General features: G+C 34.6%; 1 protein-coding gene across 1 annotated transcript; it reads right to left on the reverse strand.

Moving 5' to 3' along the window:
* Window positions 1-17560: 17560 nt before the first annotated feature.
* Window positions 17561-20535, reverse strand: LOC120085170 (strychnine-10-hydroxylase-like). The gene is made up of 2 exons (XM_039041053.2): window positions 19402-20535; window positions 17561-18301 (listed from the first exon to the last, which is right to left on the reverse strand). Exons 1-2 carry the CDS (start codon window positions 20353-20355, stop codon window positions 17678-17680), a joined length of 1578 nt encoding a protein of 525 aa, XP_038896981.2. The 5' UTR covers window positions 20356-20535; the 3' UTR covers window positions 17561-17677.
* Window positions 20536-21070: the final 535 nt, after the last annotated feature.

Here is a 21070-nt window from a genome sequence, read left to right on the forward strand (position 1 = left end):
GCCTAGATTCTAACCTGACTTCTCCAAGTCTAGATTCTATCCTTAGACTACCCTCCCGAATATCTCTAATGGACGAATTACGCATACATAATACAAGATAATCGCATAGAATGAAGATCCCCAGTTATGCTAGCTAAGTGCTTCTCAACAAATTCGACAAATTTAGCTACTCATGCGTAATACATAGAGAGTGAACAGATATAAAGATGTAAATTCCATTTCTATAAATAAGTCCAGAGTACAAATGACAATGGAAGATAAGGATAGAGAGCCTGGTAGCAATTCCTTGCTTCCCAAGACTTTTACACTGTTAACTCTATTTTGCTCAAAATATGTTTCTGCTTCCGCAGGAGTTGGCCCTCTCTCTGATCTCAACGCTTCAGACACTCTTCCAAGTTCACCGAAACAATCTCTCGGTACAATCTCACTTCCCTCACTTCCGCCTTCTAAGTAAAATAAAACTAAGAACAAGGCTACTTCTATCTAAAGAGAAATTCTCTAACTGTACGGGTGGTTGAACTCCCTAAACTAAACTGAAGGTGACCTCTATTATTTATAGAGCTTCGGGGTGAAAGGCTTCTTCTCTCTTATTATTACACTGGTGGGATGACATTAATTCTCTGTCTGATGTGCCGAATATTTGTCACCGAAAAGTTGAGTGTACTTGCTACAGTAGTTCGTTAATGGCTTGTCAACTTAATTCGGAATCGACCGTTATCAGCTTTCTGTCCCATCATGACTTATTATGCTTTTCACCCAGATGCGCCCATTAAAGATATTCGCGAGAGCAAATGATCGCATAGCCTTGCGTTAACACAATCTCTTCATGCGCTCGATCGTTGATTTCATTGGATCGCATTTTTCACCTTGCGTCAACGCATATTCTGCACAAAAATACATAAGTTAGCTGTTTTAATGCGATGGACACATGCTACTGCAATATTGTGAACTTGATGCTTTTGGACGCAATCTTGTATATTTTTATCAATGAAAACCTGCATTGTTTTATAACTTAGCACTGTAATAACGTGCATTTCTGCCCGTTATCACACCCCAAAATTTAAACAATGCTTGTCCTCAAGCATAAGCTAAAGATTTCCTTTAAAATGTCGACCACCTTCTCTTTCCTAGATTTCTCAAGGATACCTTATTCAAATCCTATACACCAAAATTTCTTTAATTCCTATCCATGTCTCTTCTTAAAATATTTCTAGAATTTAGGGACCACAAGTTTAACCTTAAAAAAGACTTTACTAGATTCCAGGGCATCGCATGATTTATTTCAAAAAAAGCTTTTTCACTGGGGTGTTAAATGATTTTTTTTATCCTTGCATATTGACATTATATATATATATATATTTTGACCTTGCACTGATCCAAGTGCCTAGCCTTCATTTTTGCTTGCCTTCACGTGTGTCATGCGGACATCCAACTACGAGCAAGGCACTTTTTCTTAGACTACACTCATGACCATTTGACAGTGGAGTTGCGATCATTTATTTATGCATTGATCACGATTCCTGCCTTTTTTTTTGGCTTGCCCCCACGCGTGTCATGCGGACATCCAACTACGAGTAGGATCCGATCACAACGTTGTGATTTTTTTTAAGCAAGGCTAAAAATAGCAAGGTCGAAAATGAATACCGCACCCCCAAATTTAAAATGCGGCAAAGTTCTCATTGCTAAAAGATTGAAAGAAGTTGTGCGATGTTCTTAGAAAGTTTCGTAAAGGGTCAATTTGAAAGAAAGCTAGTAGACCACAACTTCTAGAAATATTTCATGAGGTGACCGTCCTAAAATTAAGTTGACTCTAGTGTATACGAAAAAAAAATAGAAGCACGTGTTTCATCATTGAAATCATAATTAGCAAAGAGAAATCATGCGGTGACTTACTAAATTGATCAATGTTAAATGATTGTAGCAACCAAAGAGGATGCGGTGATAAAATTTTCAAAATTAAAATGCGATGCAATAGTGCAAAATTTGGAATAAAGTTAAGGAAAGATACAACCCCCAAATTTTCGTTGTCGCCCGCATTAGATGTTGACGCATTCTGCTTTGCGGCAATCCACTTTCTTTTGATTGCAGTGACGAAATAAAGTAGTTGCGTCTTCCTGTAGCGCCTCTGTAATCGTTTGCCTCGATCGTTGGAAGGAAAACATTGAGAGGGCCAAATACAAAAACAAAGTTAAAAAATCGTTTACCACGATCGTTCAACACGATCACATCTTTTTTTTTTTTAGATATAAAGATGTAAAATGAAGAAAGATAAACAATAACCATTAAAAGACAGGTGATGAGAGTTCATGAAGCATTTATATAAAAAGGATATTTCAAAAGGAATGCGTCCCTGATGAGTTTCAGTTGCATTAGTAATGCAGGGACTGCTTATTTTAGGCTGGACTTTTTACGTCCACGGCGGCTTTTTCTTCTTTTCTGGGATTTTGACAGCCTTAATCCCGAGCTTTTCCTTATTGACATTCATTACAATTTCCCCCTTGCGTACATCAATTTGAGCGCGATCGGTCGAAAGGAATGGTCATCCCAATATGATGAGCACATCTTCGTCCGCATTATAATCCAAAATGATGAAGTTTGTCGGGCAAGATGAATTTATCAATTGAGATTGTGGCATCTTTTAACTCTCCTTCAGAATGTATTCAGGATCTGTCCGCAAGTAGAAGAGTCTCCGTCGTGGCCGTGAGTTTGCCCATATTCAATCATTTAAAGATTGATAGCGGTATTACGTTTATACTCGTCTCAAGATCGCATAGTGCTTGACCACTGTAGACCCCTCCAATGGAGCATGTGATAATGGGCAGAAATGCACGTTATCATAGTGCTAAGTTCTTAAACAATATTGGATTGCGTTGATGAAATATGTTAATTTGCATCCATTAAACATCAGTTTCTTAATATTGCGGTCACATGCATCCAACGCATTAGAATAGTTGATCTTTGTATTTTTGTGCAGAATATGCGTTAACACAATGCAAAGAATGCGATCATAGAAAATCAATGGTCTAGGCAACTTCACCGCAAGGCTTTGTGTTGATCGTGCTCGCAAACATTCGCCCGAGAAGGATTGCCGCAACTTGGTCAGCGCAACATGGTGGACGCATCCGGATGAAAGGGTAATTAAGAGCGATGGGATAGAAAGCTGATGACAGTCAGATCCAAATTAAGTTGACAGCCGATACGGTCACAAAGTACATTCAGCTTTATCAGTGACAATTATCCGGTGCATCAATCAGGAATTAAAGCTGTCCCATCTATACAACTAGGAGAGAGAAGCTTCCTTTCATCATGGATACTCTATAAATACCAAGGGCATTCTTCAGAGAAAGGGTTGATCGGTTAAACAGTCGATTAGTTTACCATTTTTACAATCTTTTGTTCCACAAGTTCACACGTCTTTAGTTTTCTTTCATTTTAAGGCAGACACGAGGGAAGAATTTGTGCTAGCAGATCGTTCCAGTAAGCTTGGGAGAACGCCAGAAGCTTCAAAGACAGAGAGAGGGTCGACGACTGCGGAAGCGGGATCATCTTTAGATCAGAATAGAGATTTCAGTGTAAAAAGCCTCGGTCAGCAAGGAATTGCTACCAGGCTCTCTACCTTTAACTTCCATTGACATTCTATGCTCAACTCACTTATAAGAATGGAATTTCTTTCTCTATATCTGTTCACTCTCTATTATTCACGCATGATTAGCTAAATTAGATGAATGGGTTGAGAAGCATTTAGCTAGCACAACTATAGAATCTTCATTCTTTGTGATTATCTTGTTTATGTATGCTTCATTCGTCCATTAGAGATACTCGGGAGGGATGTCTAAGGACAGGATCTAGACTTGGGAAGTTCAGGTTAGAATCTAGACTCGGAAGAGCCAAATTAGAATGCATAAACGGGAGATTGATTCTTAAGAATGAGCACTATTTGTTATCAACGCATCGCATGCATCCTAGAGATAGGATATAATTGTATACGGTCACCTTGCTTTCATGCATTTTGCATCATCGCATAGGACAAAAGTAGAGACTTAGGGATAAGCTTTATAGACATTTTGCATTCAACACATGCGTCCTAGATTCAGGAGCATCGCATTTACATTGGAAAATGACTTGCTGTGCATGGTTGTAACATGATCGCATAGTCTGACGCGTCCCCAAGTAATGCTAGCTAAAGACTTCTCAATCCGTTCACCGCATACTCATTGAATCTGTCAACGCAATCGTCTTTCCTCAACTCTGCCGCATTTGTTTATTTATTTCTTGTCAACGCAATCAACAACAAACCTACAATTTATTTATTTGGTTAGCGCAAGGATTTCATAAAAATTATCAACGCAAACTATTTTCACAAGTCCCTGTGTTCGACCTTGGACTTACCAGAAAACTCAGAGGAATTTACACTTGAATTTCGCTGGGGAAACTTGAGTGTACAACGCAAATTAATCAACGCACATCATCCATATTTTCACTTCAAAAATAACAAGCATCAGTATGGTATCATGAAGATTCCTGGGTCACACATTTTTAGTGGGATTGTTGTATTTTGCATTACTGCCTCCGTGGCGATCTTATCTTCATCACTTTGTTTCTTTTTCAACGCGAGAATGGTGGTAGCTGGACTTCTTCTATCTCACATTCTAGAGGCTTGAGGGTGGACGCAACCTCCGAGTTCATCTTCTCGGGCTCTTCTGAATTATAAGTCAACCGATCCTCGGTTGTTACCACATTCAAGTTGGTCATGATCGGTTCCTCCCCTACTTACGCGTTCATTTTTTCGCTTAGCAAAGAGACTGCTAAGCATTGTTCCTTTCCCATACACCCAGTGTTGCGGGGGAGCTCAATTGAGCTTGGCAATGCTCCTTGCGGTCTATGAAGCATAATGACTAGTCTCATTATATAACACCGTCCATAATAAAGACTTTCATTTCACCAGGATGACCATAGATGATATGATCTGAATCCTTAGTGAGTGTAAACTCCTACCTGTGAAGGTGGTATTTTGATTTATATGCGTGAGAGTGACCAGATCACCAACTCAATAAGCCTACCATTTTGAAGATTCGTCTGATTAGGGAGTTGGTAACATAGCTACACAAGATGGAATTCACACCTTCTCTGACATCTGGGTAAGTAGATAAATTATTCTTTTCAGGGTTGATTTCGGGGCTTGAATAATATGGTGCCACACCCTCTCTTGGCCCAAGAGGGGTTTGGTCATAGTTGGACTATGAATTATTGTTCATTAAAGGGATTAATGGTACTTAAGGAGTTATATGTAACTACAGGGCAAAACGGTAATTTTGGCCCAGTTATACTTACGAGCAATATCCAAAAGGTCCCATTGCTAGATCATAATCGAGCAGGATAAGGCACTTAAATAGCTCATTTGGGAACCTGACAATGTCCATAATGTCCCATTGCTAGATCATAACAGACAAAAAAGGATAAATTAGTATTGAAAGAAATTTGAAATATTCAAATAAATATATTAAATTGATGAAAAAAATCTTTATTATATTAGATACAAGTTAATATTATATATTAATGTACTAAGATATATACATTATTATATTTAATTTTGAAGTGAAGGTTATCTAACATACAACAACACTTGTTACACACAATATTACAAAAATTCAAAGAGCATTAGAAATGAACAAAGAAAGATAAAGCACAAACAAGATACAAAGTTTAACAACCCAATTCAATGCAATACGACCTACATTCACTAATATAATGTCAAGCGATTACAATACTGTATTTATCTATAAAGAAATGACAACTATGGTGAAACATAAACAGCTCAACTTCTTGAATGATTGCTTAGGCTTCTCCTAAGTATAAGACTCACTCTCAATGAAATATAGGCTCCTCTTAAATGTGAGAATATTAATGAACGATTACTTAGGCTCTTTTTTAAGTATAAGACTCCCTCTCCAAGAAACATAGACTCCCCTAAGTGTGAGTCTCCCTCTAAACTTCTATATTTCCAACTTCAAATGTAGACCACTCCACTTGATAAACTTAGGCTCGCTTAAGTTTGAGAATTGGTTGAAACAATTTGTTTCCTAATTTTGTACCAAATAAATAACCATTTCTATTAGAAAGTGTAGTAGTAGTAGCATGGGTCGAACACGGGGAACCATTGAATTTCTCTATTAAACCGATTTACAATCTGGGGTAACTGGGGGTATTTCGAAATTCGTGTGTTCAATTGTATGAAAAATAAATTGTAAAAAAGTAATAGAGATCAAATTCAATAACTAAATGGTCTAGCTTAGGAAAGACTTCCTTGAATTCTTAGAATCTCCTTTCAGGATTAGCATAGAATAAACTCAATCTTATGCTCTATGCCTCTCAAAGGTGATAATTCCTTTGGTAACTCTCAGGAAAGACTTCCTTGTATTCCTACAAAAGAGACATAAAAACTACAAGTCAGAGAGGATTTAAGATCCTTGATTAGCAGACAAGCTTCTTTAAATGTTACCATGAGTATGGTTCTTTCATAAAACATGGCTTTCCTAATCTCTCAAGATTTAACACTCCAACTTTCTAGTTTTCTCTCTTTTTTCTCCACATTCTCCAAGAAAACCCTAGAAATTTAAATTAGGAACCCAATTGTTGGACCCTTAACATCAAATTCTAAAATCGCTAATCAATTTGACAAAAACCCAAAGGGAAGGATTAAATTTGGATTACCTTTTGATTGAAAACAAAGAGATAAGAAGAACTAGTTCCTTACTCCAAATTCGAATACTCTACAAGCAAGATAATCAGACTTACCTAAATGTTCTTAGCATGAAACCCTAATTCAAGAATTGAAAAATAAGGCATTGAGACTTTATTATTTAACATGAATTTTCTTTTAGAGAAAACCCTAAAACTCAAACATGCGAAAGACTAATGTATTGTGTTTTTCTTCCCTCCTTTGAACCCATCCTACTTACTAAAGGGATTCTAAAAAGTCTACTCTACCTAAGCCAGAAACAAAAAAGCCAAATAAAACATATATGGGTTCAATAATGAAAATACCCTAAAAGAAGGTATGTTTAGAAATTAAAAAAAAAAACGAATAAAAAATTTAACAAAGTTTAGTTAATTTCATTTAGTAGCATCGACTAAAACCAATTATAGAGCTTCTAATCAGATGTTGTTTCTTGATCTCCTCAATTCATTCTATGTCCATCTATACACGAGAATTCAACGTCAACTGTAGCTTTTTAGCTATTAAGCGTATGATTGGTGTTAGAGATAACATGAGGGCATCTTAGTTCATATCAAAGAGTGGCCCAATAAGATATATTTTCCATTGTGCAAGAGGCCAAGGACTCACAATTTTGGTTGGTGGCTCAGGTGGTTTCCTTGGGATTGGTACGTTGTTAGCTCTCAAAAAGAGATATTATTCCTAGCTTAATTCAGGCTCGTTAGTGGATTTTATGTGTTTATTTTCCTATTTTGTAGGTATTGAGCAATCGAGAGAGAATTAATCATTGGGTGAAGAACAGGGTTAATTTGAAGCAATTTGGAGTTCATTTGAACATTCAGGCTTCAAAAGAGTTGAAAAGACCAAAATGTCATCGAGTTCCACTGAGTATAATTAGCCATCGAGTACCATCGAGTAAAAGGCTGTCAAGTAATCAAGAAAAAGCTACCGAGTCAACGAGCATCGAGTATCGAGTCGTTGAACATCGACTAGTGAGTATTTGATAGTGGACGCAGCGTTGCAATGCTACTCTAAGCATCACGACACTTCGAAGTTGCATCACCACCAACGTCCCAACACATCTTAACGCTAAACTCTAATGTTTGAAGGCAGAAGCATCAACGTCGCAATGCTTCTTTAGAGTGTTGTGACGCTGCGAAGAATGACAGACGTGGAGTTGAGCATGCACGCAAGTGAGCGTTGGCCAAGCGTTGGACTTCTTGTTTGACACTTCCCTCTCGCCGCATCAGCGTTGCAACACCGCGTTGATCATTATAAATTCCTCTTCTCGACCCTAGGTCGAAATATGCCAAATTTTAGAGGCCAAATCGATGAAGTCGAAAGTTAATCTTCATCCTTCTTCTACTCCCTTCAATTTTTTACTATTTTTAGGTTAGTTTTTACTTTATTTTCAGAGTATGATCATGTATTGGAATCTATCTCATCGATTTTTCTATGAATCGATGAGGTAATCTTTTGTTTAATTCTTGAATCGAACGTTCTTTGTATTTTGATGAGTTTTCTATTCAATCTTTGTACTTTAATTCAGAATCATATTTTTCTTGAATCTTGTTTAATTTAGACTTGCTTTTATGTGTTGGATTGACGTCTCTATCATGATCACATGTCTTAAGCTAGTTAAATTCAAGCTCGCATGCATCCTTGTAATCGTCCATGCTTTGAATTTACCCTTGTAGCATAGATTAGATGAGCATGCTTAGGTTTATAGGCTGTCCATGAGTCTTTGCATCACACATTTAATCTAGATTTAAAGAATAAATTGATTATTTGAACATGGTTGTCGTGATACTTAATCAACATAGTTGAATCCTGAATCTCAATGCATGTGTTTCTAGTTCTTTATGGTCGTTGAGGACCCAATTGCATCTAGAAGCATGTAGGTTAGTTAGGGCACGATCTTTCCAGCCTTAATTACGAATTAGGATGTTTGATTGGTTTAGATTAATTGATTGTCGACCTTTGTAGAAATTAGTTAATTCACATCGTTTAGTTAGCTATGCATGCATAATTCGAATATATGATATGTTGGCTGAAAACAATGATTTAATTTACATTGAATGACTAATCAAGAACAAATGAATCCATTACCATTTCATATATCCATTGCACTTTATTTCAATTTCACGCATTTATCTCTTCCACATCAACCCTCCCCCCCCCCCCCCCCCCCCCCAAAAAAAAAAAAAAAATTATCGTTGATATTGTTAAAAAATTAACTTAACGAAACCAATCGCGCTTCTCTGCAGATCAACCCAGAAATACCACTATTGCTACGTTTTAGTAGTGATACGAATAGTTCGGTATTTACAAATTTCTTTTGCTTCGGTTTGGAGACAAATTAACGACATCGATTCTCGATCCAAACAAAATGGCGCCGTTGCCGAGGAAGCCATTAACATTTCATTAGTTAAATTTCTAGTTAGAGTATTCTTTTGCTTTTGATTTGTTTTCCTTTTTGTTTCAGTATTCTAAGCATGGATAGATATCATCAATATGGATGGGGACAATCGATTGGAGCATCTCGACTTAGTGACGATGTCCGTGACCTTTGAGGTCAACTTGCTGAGTTAACTTCTTTGGCTAGTTAGTTTGTTGCTATTAACCCGCAGTAGGTGCAAGCATTGTTGGGATTAGTGTCCTAATTCTCCTGGAGTCTCGTAGTTTTTAAACTGTACACATTGATATAATAAAATAAGAGCTATTTTATTTTGCATTTGCTCATATCCAATAAACAAAGCTCCATGGTTATTGTATGTAAACTTAAGCATATAAATGAGATATACAAGTGGATCATGCCTTAAGTGATAACCTAAAAATATGTGTAGTATAACGATTAAGGAGGGATACCTGATCCTAGTGACACTACGAATATAGTCCGCTTTATAGAGGTTTACAAGTGTTGTGAACTACTACAGATGGTTGATCCTGACCATTCATATGGAGACATGCGAGCAGGGGTGTCCTATACAAAGAGTTTGCATAAGACCGAACCACGAGATGACTAGTCTCTTTATATAACATCATTGATACTTGAGACTTACATCTCACCTAAATGACCATAGATGACATGACCTCAATCCTTAATGTTTGGGAACTCCTACCTTTGAGGGTGGTCCTTTAATTAGTATAGGTGAGAGTGGTGATATTGTTAACTCAACATGCCTACCTTTTTGGGGATTTGTCTAGTTTGGGAGCTGGGAACTCAGTTACACAAGATGGAATTCACTCATTCCCCAAAGTAGGGGTAAGTAGATAGATTGTTACCTTAAGGGTTGATTCCAGATCTTGAACATAGTGACCACAACTTCTCTTTGGAAGAGAGAACTCAGTCATAGTAGGACTACGACTTATGTTCGTTAGAGAGACCAGTGGTACTTAAGAAGTTAGATGTAACTATAGAGGAATAACAGTAAATTGACCCAGCTATACTTACAAGTGATCTGTGAAGGGTTATCGCAATGTTGATTGGTTGATATGAACACAAAATATATCTGTAGTAAGGAAAGTTCAACTATCGGTCTTTAGTGGAGTGCCTGACAGTTAACGAATGGTGGATCTCGTGACTAAAAAGTTTAATCAGTTATTCACGTACCGTTGGAGCTTCAAGCTACAGGTCCATAATGTCCCCTTGTTAGCTCAATGGATTCAAGTTGAGAATCAGTTCTTGGGGTTGATTTGAAATGTTCAATTTGACAAGAGGAATTCAATTATATATGATATAATTGGTGTGATGTATGAGATAGATCAAGTGAAGGATTAATGTAAATATGATTTACATTAAGTACCATAAAATAGAAAAAGAGCAATGGTTTATATGTTTTATGAGATAAAATATTTAAATTATAGGTTATAAATATAATATGGTAAGTTTGTTATCATATATATTTATAATAATATTAATTATTTAATAATTATCTCTTTTTCTCTAATAACTAATTGAGTGAGAGGTTATTGGTGGTTTTATGATAAGCATCAGATAAAAGGAAAAATATTTTTCTAATTTTAGAAGAATTGCTTAATTCGAAAAAGAACTCACGGAATGCTATCAAGTGAAATAGTTTCACTAAACGATAACTAATAGAAAGACTAAATGATCATAGAATGTCACTATATGATAGTTCACTCAGCTGGTCGTAGCTAAACGATCACAGGGCATTGTCTATACGATAGGTTTCCTTCTTCTACAAGATTGAGCATTCGTCTATGCGATAGACACTTCTCATCTCCTACACGATTTTTGTTCTTACAAGTCTTTTCCTCTAACCAAGTTCATATAGAGCCCACACTTCCGGATTCTCATACAGAGAATACCAAAGTAACCACTGTGGTGGTGTCCTCACTCGTTCAACTGAGTTCGAGGTTTAGGAGGCCGTTCGTTGGGTTCGTGATCATTGTGATCGTTGGGTTCGTGTTTGCTGTTAATAGTGTTGTGTTTCGGTCGTTGTGTTTGAGCCTTCGTGTATTGTTGTCTTGGAGACTGAACGAGCGTTCGTGATCGAGGGAGTTTGAAGATTGAGTTTTCAAAGGCATGATACTCTATCCCTTGATTATCTGTAAATGCTGTAATTTCTAGGTGTTGTATGACTAGTTAGTTTCCGTTTGTATACTGTAATTGTGTATGTTCAATATCGAATGGAATTTGAAACGATCCTTCCGTTGCTCATGGAAATACTCATGTCTGATTTCCTTCAAGCATGTAGGACTTATCACCCTAAGAAAGCATGCCCAAGTTTGCAGTGGAGACCTATACCACGAGACTACTCCATGGGAGGGTATCCTAGTTATATGGATGAAGATTTTGATCAGCCTAGATGGGAGGAGTCTTATGGCGATGGAAACCTAGGATGGGACCAGTTCCATTATGATTGACACCTTGCCACATCCGACATGATGATGCATGCTCACACTGTCGACTCAGGTATGTCATTAGAAGATGTAATTAGACAACTTACTATTAACAATATTGTTTTTAAGCAGGAGATCTGCAACCTCTACGAGACCTTTAGTCTTCAGACTCAGGTTGAAACTGATCTTCAGAGTTTGAGAAACTCAGTCACTTAATCCTCTAATTTTGTTGAGAGAGGATGTGAACCCCTACTACACACATCTTTTGACATCATCAAGGCGTGCAGCGATGAGGTAATCTATGTCGACATTGAGAATGAATTAGAGGATAACATGCCATGTTTAGAACCAGTTTTTTAGGACTATGAAGAATATGAGCCTAAACCTGTTGATTTCCAGGTGCTAGAGTTAGAGGTTGAAAAATCTCGTCCTGTTTTGTCGTCTGGTATATCGTATATTTTAGTTTTGTTCTTCTTGTTCTCACGAGTCAGTTGAGTCCAAGTCTTTATTTTTTGTTGAGACAGTCTTTGAGTCTTCTATCTTATTTCCTTTTATAAATATGAAAAATACCAAATCCGATCTATCTGGTTCTCTTCAAAAGATCCTTATAGCTTTACCGAGCTATATCGACTCATCCAAGAAGGGACCAGAGAAATACGAGAATTTCTTTGTGCCTTGACAAGGAGAGGTCACGTCGAACAATCAACGTTAAAAATTTTCTTTAGAGCATTGCGATGCTGCGACGAATGACGGACATGGAGCTGAGCACACGCACAAGTGAGCGTTGGACAAATGTTGGACTTCTTGTCTCACGCTTCCTTCTCACCCCATCAGCGTTGCAACCCTATTCCAAACATTGCAACGCTGTGTTGATCGTTATAAGTTCCTCTTCCACATTATCGTTTCGTATATCCATTGCACTTCATTTCAATTTCACACATTTATCTCTACCACATCAACCCCCTCCCCCCTCCCTCCTCCCCCCCATTTATCGCTTTGGTTAGAAAATTAACTTAATGAAACCAATCACGCTTCTCTGCAAATCGTCTCAGACTTACCACTATTGCTACGTTTTAGTAGTGATAGGAGTAGTTTGGTATTTACAAATTTCTTTTGCTTCAGTTTAGAGTCAAACTAACGACTTCAATTCTCGATCTGAACATACGTATAGTTGGCATTAATCACATGTTCTCACAAAATCTCGTGCATCTTTGATAGGTATTGAAAAACACTATATTTTACATGTTAAATCCCTCAATTTTATACTATTAATTTGTTTAATATGTCAATTTTGTAGGTAAAATAATCCCGGAAGCATTTTAAAGTCATTACAAAAAAAAAGGATTAAATTGGATCAAAAAGAACCAGAAATATAGCCAAAGAAGCCAAAATCGAGCAATGGATCAAAAGAAGAGAAGAAAAGAAGGATGAAAATACGAAGATGTGCAGATTTTTTTCTAATCGACATCTTTTGTGCGTCATTAAAAAACGCTACGAAATTTTCATAAAAAAATAAAAATAAAACGTGCGCACCTACACAAGGGGGCATTGTAATGTTTCCTACCAGCGTGAGAGATCCATTTTTTCAACAATTTTTATGGGAGATACCCATTTTTATGATTTTGAGAGCTTTTCTCTGCATTTTTTTAGAGATTTTTCCATAATTTTCTTACGTTTTTGTACAAATTATTGCAGGACTCAGTAGAGTTCTTCTTGAAGATTTTACCATTTTATGAATAGGTAAGTTCTTTTATCTTGGGGATTATGTTAGATTAGCCAATTCTTGAGACTTTTCTTTACCTTTCCTCATGTAATTTGTTGTTCTTGAATGTTCTTGCTATTAATTTCAATAAAATATGATAGAAATGAGTTGATGCCTCAATTTTGTTAGAATTTTTATGCAAAATTACATGGCTCTATTGCATAATTTTAATGAGGTTGCAAGAACTAGTAATTTTGATGGAAATTTGGACTTGTTTTCCTATTTTCTGGAAAAGAATTACTATTTTACAACCTTCATTTTAATCATGTTTGATTTCAGTCTTTTTAATTTCAAGAATGTCATAGTTGAGAAAACCCAATAAATAAATACAATTTAGGAATTAAATGTGGAATGCCTTTAGGAAGCATTTATGAACTAAATTAGGGTTAATTGACCAATTTAGATTAATTGACTAATTAGGGCTTAGGGTAGGTGAGGCAAAGGGGTTGTTGGGTCAGGTTTGGGGCCGATAGGTCCCTCAATGTACGCTCTTCTAGTTGTGCCATCGTCTCTTCTTATTCTACTTATTCTTCATAATTCTCTAGTGCTTCTGTGCCTTCACCATAAATTTGTTCTTCACTAACCCTTCATTCTTTCACTTCCCTTTCGTCCCCTTTCCTCCCATCCTAGCTCTATAAAATACAATAACGTACTAGGATCCTGGGAGGATCGGATCATACATAGATAGAAAAAACCAAAGAACGGTTATGGAACTATAAACCCTCCAAAAGAGAAACTACTTGGTTCTCCGACAATCATGCCAATTTGATCGGCATAATTTTTCATCTAATTTCGGATCAAATAAATAATTGTTTCAATCAAAAAGTGTAATAGTGGTAGCACGAGTCGAACATAATGAGCTGTTGAATTTCTCTATTAAACCGATTTACTACCTGAGGTAACTGAGGAGGGTTTTGAAATTAGTGTATTCAATTGTATGAAAACTACATTATAGAAAAGTAATAGTGATCAAATTCAATAATTAAATAGTATAGCTTAGGCTTTCAAGTTATTCATCAATTGCAAATTGATCATAGGTTTATCGAATTCATTCCTATATTGTGTAAACTTAGACAACTCTAGAAATGCTAGGTGAGAGTCCAATTAATTTAATTAATAAACTTAATTAGATGAAAAGCAACCTAATTAATATGGACTAACCACATTACGATTTCAAATCTGGCTAAGGTGAATACCAACTAGGAATTTCCTAAATTAATATTCATCATGACTCTTCATATGTAGAGTATTATTCACTATTAGATGCAATAGTTTACATGCTAATCTAACTCTTTGCCACTTTTAATTAAATCACAATTATATGTCACGTATTGCAATTCGAAACCTAGCTAATGATCATACAACCTCAAAACAGAAATATAATTAATCATAACCATTCAATCAACAAAAGAATTCAAATAACAATTCATGGAATTGTAGAAACATCTTAAACTCACAAATTACAATATAGGCAAAAATTAATCTAACGCTTAAACTAAAATGAGTACCTAGCCGAATATTGACATGAAGATCGAAGAGGTAGATTTTGGATACATCAGTTATCAAAAAACAGGAGAAAAATAAAGATAAAACATAAGGAATTCGGCTAGATCACAGATCCTTCACCTTATGTGGCCAAACTTTTTTTTTTTTTTATAACATTCAAACTAGCGCCGCGGAATTAGGAGGCAATGCCGCGACGTTAATGAAAACATGTGTTCACTTTCAGAGTATTGTGGCACTTTAAGGCAGCCTTGCGACATTGTGTGTTTTATGTGAAAAAAAAACTCTTGGAGAAATGTGTTGAGTGTGGCTCCTAAGAGGCGCAATTGCGCTGTGCATCAGAGGCTGAATTATAATTTTGACTACTACATTCTTCGTTGATGCATTTAAGTTTCATTTTGATCCGTTTTAACTTATTTTCATCTCTAACATTTCATTTTATTTCTTAGGTACTTGATACTTAAGAAAATCATGAATTGAATATAGAAAACATAGGAACGAATCTAAATTAAGTGGAGCAAGATGACACGTTTTCGGTATTATCAAGAATCCCTTTTTAAGTTATAGTAGAACAATTCAACAAGATCTAGAAAAAACATTCCAGATCTATACCAGCAACAACCTTCTATAATCCTAAAGATTAAAACATATGTAGCTTGCAGCAACCACACTAAACAAGCGGCTCAATAATTCATTAAACGACCACCCATAAATTGAACAAAACCACGATATAATGGGTAATTTTGAGAAGATACTCAAGGAGAGAACAAACTATCTCGCAAGGAAACAAACAGTAGGCCCCGAAATCTACAGAAAATCCCACTGAAAAATAGAAAAAAATATTTTGCAAAATTTTCTGTCTTTAGGACATGTAGTAAAATGTGTTGTTTATTTTTTGTCACTAATAAATAAGTCAATCATACTACCATAACAAACTCGTTAATAATCTCTCTCTTTGACTATTTTTTAGGCAAATAAACCATATTGCATTGAAAGTTTTATACCATCAACAATGGTTTGTCGTCGTTTTTGTCTCATCAAAACAAAATTATGTTATTAATAAACAACATATTATTATTTAACATTTATTAAATTAATAATTTTATTCGTACACAAATTATTTAAATTTTCTAATGATACTCAATAATATGAATAATAATTATGATATTTGCAATAGATAGTAAAATCAAGTAAAAAATTCAAAAATATATCACCTCTTTCAAATAATTGCAAATAAGATATGGATGTGTTGACTAGTCAACCTTTGAATTTCTTCTAATTGCTCCCATCCTTTGTTTTTTTATTTTTTTATTTTATTTTCTTTCTCAATTTTTGCTTATTTTTTTTTATAATTATTTTATTTTCTTTCACTTCCTTCTTCTTCCCTTTCTTTTTTTTCTTTTTTTCTTTTTTTCTTTTTTCGATTTTTGCTTATTCCCTTTCTTTTTTTTATTTTTTTTATTTTCTTTTCTTACTCTGGTTTTTGTTTCTTCCTTCTTTTTAATTTCCTTTCTTTTATCCAATTTTTCCTTCTTCCTTTTTTTCCATGAGAAATAAGTGGTTGAGTTTCGTACCCAAGATTTGAAAGTACTCAATTGATAATTGACTTAATACCAATAAACCAATCATCAAGTTTGATTATTATAACAAAATATTAAATATAAATTGCAAGTGAAAGTCTATCAATGATAACCAATAATATTTTCTATCATTGATAGCTTAATCTTTGATGATTTTGTTCACAACTAATAGTCACTTATTGAAATCTATCACTGATAGCCAACTTAATAAATTTAATTAATAAAGTTGAATCTCGAACTAAAGTGTAAGTGAAATGCCTATAAGTTATAACTAACAATATGTTTATCAATGATAGAAGCTATCAACGATGATAAGTTATTTGATGGTAAAAAGGAATGATAGAAGTTATCTCTAATAGCATATTATCAATGATAGAAGTTATCACCGATAACTACGATATAAGTAATATCGGTGATATAACTTAGATGATATCCATATATCGATGATATGAATGAATAAAAGTCAATTCCATTTATGAAAGTTTATCATTGATAGCCACTTCTAAAATTTATCAATGATAACCACTAATTGAAGCTATCAATGATAGTCATAGCTATCAATGATATGACTCAATCTTTGAAAGATAATCGTTTCCTTTCAAAAGTAAACTTATAAAAGTCTATTATTGATATCCATTGATTGCCTTAGATGTTAATATTTCAAGTTTGATTGTAATTGATCAAGTGTATCAATGATAGTCACTGAAAATTGATAGCAAACTAAAAGGTTATATTTCAAGTGGTACTATTTTAAAATTATATTAATATTTCTCAAATTGAAAGCTATAACTGATAGTAACTATCAATGACATCAACTAATAGTAGCTATCAGTAGCTATTACTGATAGCTGCTATTAGTTGATATCAGCGATAATTTTCAATTTTAGAAAACTGAAAGAAGAAGCGCGAAATGGTGGACTGTGTGTGATCTTTTTGGTCATTTATCTATAGAGTTATCACTGATAGTTGCTATTAGTGATATTTAATGCTAATTTTGTACTATATTCTTAATATGTTTATCCTTATCCTACATCTTATTTTGAATCTGATTATTATATGTGTAACCAACCCTAATAATTAAGTATACTTTCATATTAGAATAGCAACAATCGGAATTGTCAAGGAGAAAAACAATTGAAAAACTATTCAATATAAAACTGTCATAAAGTAATTATCTCATAATAACTTGGAAAATAGTTTCTTCAACTATTGTTTCATATTTTATTGTACTTTCAATTAACAGATTCGACATCAGTCATAAACTCGAGGATGGAGGCGTGGACTTAAAAGAACTTGGAGTGGATCTTTTCTAATGCTAGTCAAACCGATGCTTTCTTCCATATTGAGTAATTCTTTAGTTGGTCTTTCAATCTGAAACCCATGAAGTAGATTTGCAAGCGTTAAATGCATAATTTGAAGGGCAAATGAGACTGCTGGGCACATCCTACGCCCACTTCCAAATGGTATCAATTGAGGAGTTTTTCCTCTAACTTCAAAATCTTTATGATTTGTTAGAAATCTTTCTGGTCGAAATTCATGAGGATCTTCCCACACACGTGGGTCTCTTTGAAGCTTTTGTATATTCACCGTGAGGCGTGTTCCTGCTGGAATATGGTAGCCAGCAATTCTACAATCTTCCATAGACTCATGAGGTGTTCCAAGTGGTCCCGGTGGATACAAACGTAATGTTTCCTTCACAATTGCTTGAAGATATTTCAGATTTCTTACATCTGATTCTTTAACTTGTTTGTGTCTCCCAACTTGTTCATCTAATTCAAGTTGAGCTTTCTTGAGTACATCTTGATTGTTGAGCAATAAAGAAAGAGTCCATATCATTGTTATCGTTGTTGTGTCAGAACCCGCCAATATGAGAGCCTACACAAACTTCAGCCGATTTTAATGAGTAAAATGGCATGGGCACGTGTTTGAAATGCAAGACTTTGAAATTTCTAAATTAACATTCTTTGCTAACTAACTTAGGGGATGGGATTCAATTATAAACTTTCAAATTGTAGCAAAGTAACTCCGGGAGAATTTTCTATATTAAAATATTGGATAAATATTGGTGCAATGTCTAAAAAGTGATAAGGATAATAACCAAGTGTATAACAATACTTTAAAAAAATTAGAAATATAACAATATCTATCAGCGAAAGAGTTCTATTGTTGATAGACTACCAACAATATAGCTATCATTGATAGTTTCCTATCAGCGATGTCTATCATTAATAGACTATCTAAAATTTATCATATTTATATAATTTTTTTTATATTATACCTATATTTGTTAATATTTTAGGCGTAATTACTATATTTACAATATGTCCCTATCAAAATTGAATTTGTGCGTCATGATATTAATGCTTTCTTTTGAATTCAAATAAATGATAATGATGTTAATATACTACTTGATAGAAATTAAGTGATGTGGTCATGTATGCGTATTAGTAATTTTTTAAAAAAAAGAATTAGTTGCTGCATCAATTTTATTTCATTAAAATGGAGAATTATATTATGTAACAGAGAAAGACTTATTCAATAAGCTAACTATTCCGTGTTGGTTCACATATTTAGGTCCGGTCTCGTAACCATTTACTCTTTTGTTTTTGTTTTTAAAAATTATGTTCATTTCATTACAATGAGTTGCATTACTCTTAATTATAATGGTTAAATTCTTAGTTAAATTTTAAAAACAAAAACAACTTTTTGAAAGTTACTTTTTTAGTTCTCAAAATTTAGCTTGATTTTTTAAACAATCCGTTAAAAGTAGATAAGGAATGAAAAAATTTGGAGGTGAAAGTAGTGTCCATATATTTAATTTGAAAAAAAAAAACAAAAAATAAAATGATTATCAAAGGGAATCTTATCCAATTATATTAGGGTGATTTTTTCAAATAATGTTTTAGGGAAACACTTGATTTTTTATTTTTTATTTTTCTGAAAAACAAAACTTGATCTTTGAAAACCATACATACCAAACATGAGGCCTTGATAATTGTATCTGCATCATAGCTTGAAAGTTGTTCTCCACCCTCTTTAAAGACAGCAAGCATTGCATCCATGAAGTCATGCTCCTCAAAATTTGTCTTCTGTTGATGTTCTTTAAGCCATTTATCAAAAACATTATCAAGAATTTTAGCCGTCTTCTTCATGGCCTTCTCATGTCCACCCAAATCTAACCACTTTAGAAATGGAAACGAATCTGAAGGTACAAACACTCCAAACCATTCAAAAAAATCCCTCAATGCCTTTCGATACTCTTCATTATCATTATCAGTCCCATCCACCGCCGTCGAGAATCTCTTTCCAACCACTATCCTAAATATTGTGTTTAGAATTATATCTCCAAACCACGTTTTCATCTCCACCAATGTTTTCTGCTCATTGTTATTCTTGTTTATGATACATAACTCATACAGCTTCTTAATCGAATTATGGACTTCGAATGCTCTTATGTGTTGGAGTTGGTCGAGGCGGTGGTTCGTCAAGAGTTCGACCGTGGCTAGTTTGCGGACATGGCGCCAATGTGGACCATAGGGGCTGAACCCAAACATGGCATAGTCATATCCCAACAACTTTGAGGCCACGAGCTTTGGACGAGAGGCAAAGATTTTATCGTTTGTTGTAAAACACTCGTTTGCTATTTCCCAACTGCTCACAATCAAGGCTTTCTTCATACCCAATTTCAAAGTAAAGATTGGTCCATAAGTATCTGCCAACTTTGCGAAGGTTATGTGCGCTGGTTCTGCTGCATTTAGCAAATGGAGGTGACCAATCAGTGGCCAACCACCGACAGGTTCGGGTGGGAGTTTATTTCGATGAGCTCCAATGACTCTTGTGGATATAATGAAGAGAGCATAGAGAAAGAGGACGACGGAGAAAATTCCAGCGATGACGGTGGCCGATGAAGAGAGCTGAGAAAATTCCATTTCTGAGAAATGTATGTTAGGGAGTTTCAGGAATACTAATTACATACTCATCTTAAGATGTAAAGATGTATTCTAGAATTACTCTATTTTCTCATTACTTCAAAAATTTATAGAAAAATGACCCAATGACTTGACACACATTCGTGACAGTAATATATATATTTTTTTGTTTTTGGTAGTTTTTCACATAGGCCTATTCATTATATATTAAGAGAATTACTTGAACAAACAAAAGTTTGTGGAGGAGATTTATTTGTCGTGTAGTGTTGGGTGCTTCTTATCCCATTCTAATCACAAAAAATAAAAAATAAAAAAAATAAAAAAATAAAAAGTAAAAATAGTTTGCCACATGGTAACTATAATTTGATATAAAGATGAATTTAACCTAGAATGTATTTAAGTATTTTTCTACCTTGACTTATTATTCACCAAATCTCATGTTTCACATATTTGTGAAAGAATAAATCAATAGTCAAGTTCTTGTTAAATTATATAATATTAAATTTATTTTTACCAATAAATTTAAGTTTTGGGTCAACCAGTAATTTAAGATGATATCAAAAAAATTTCTATCGAAAATGTTTAATCTTTTTTTGACTGATGTCAACTTGGTTGGTCTAAGATTCTTTTTTAGATCTAGTGCGTATTGTGGAAAAGATTTTGAAATAGAAGTTCATGTGTTGTTCAAATTAAAAGAACTTCTAACCCCTACAGG

The sequence above is a fragment of the Benincasa hispida genome, chromosome 9 (assembly GCF_027475165.1).
Source record: "Benincasa hispida cultivar pf3 chromosome 9, pf3_genome.v1.1, whole genome shotgun sequence".
In the NCBI taxonomy this organism is placed as follows: domain Eukaryota; kingdom Viridiplantae; phylum Streptophyta; class Magnoliopsida; order Cucurbitales; family Cucurbitaceae; genus Benincasa; species Benincasa hispida.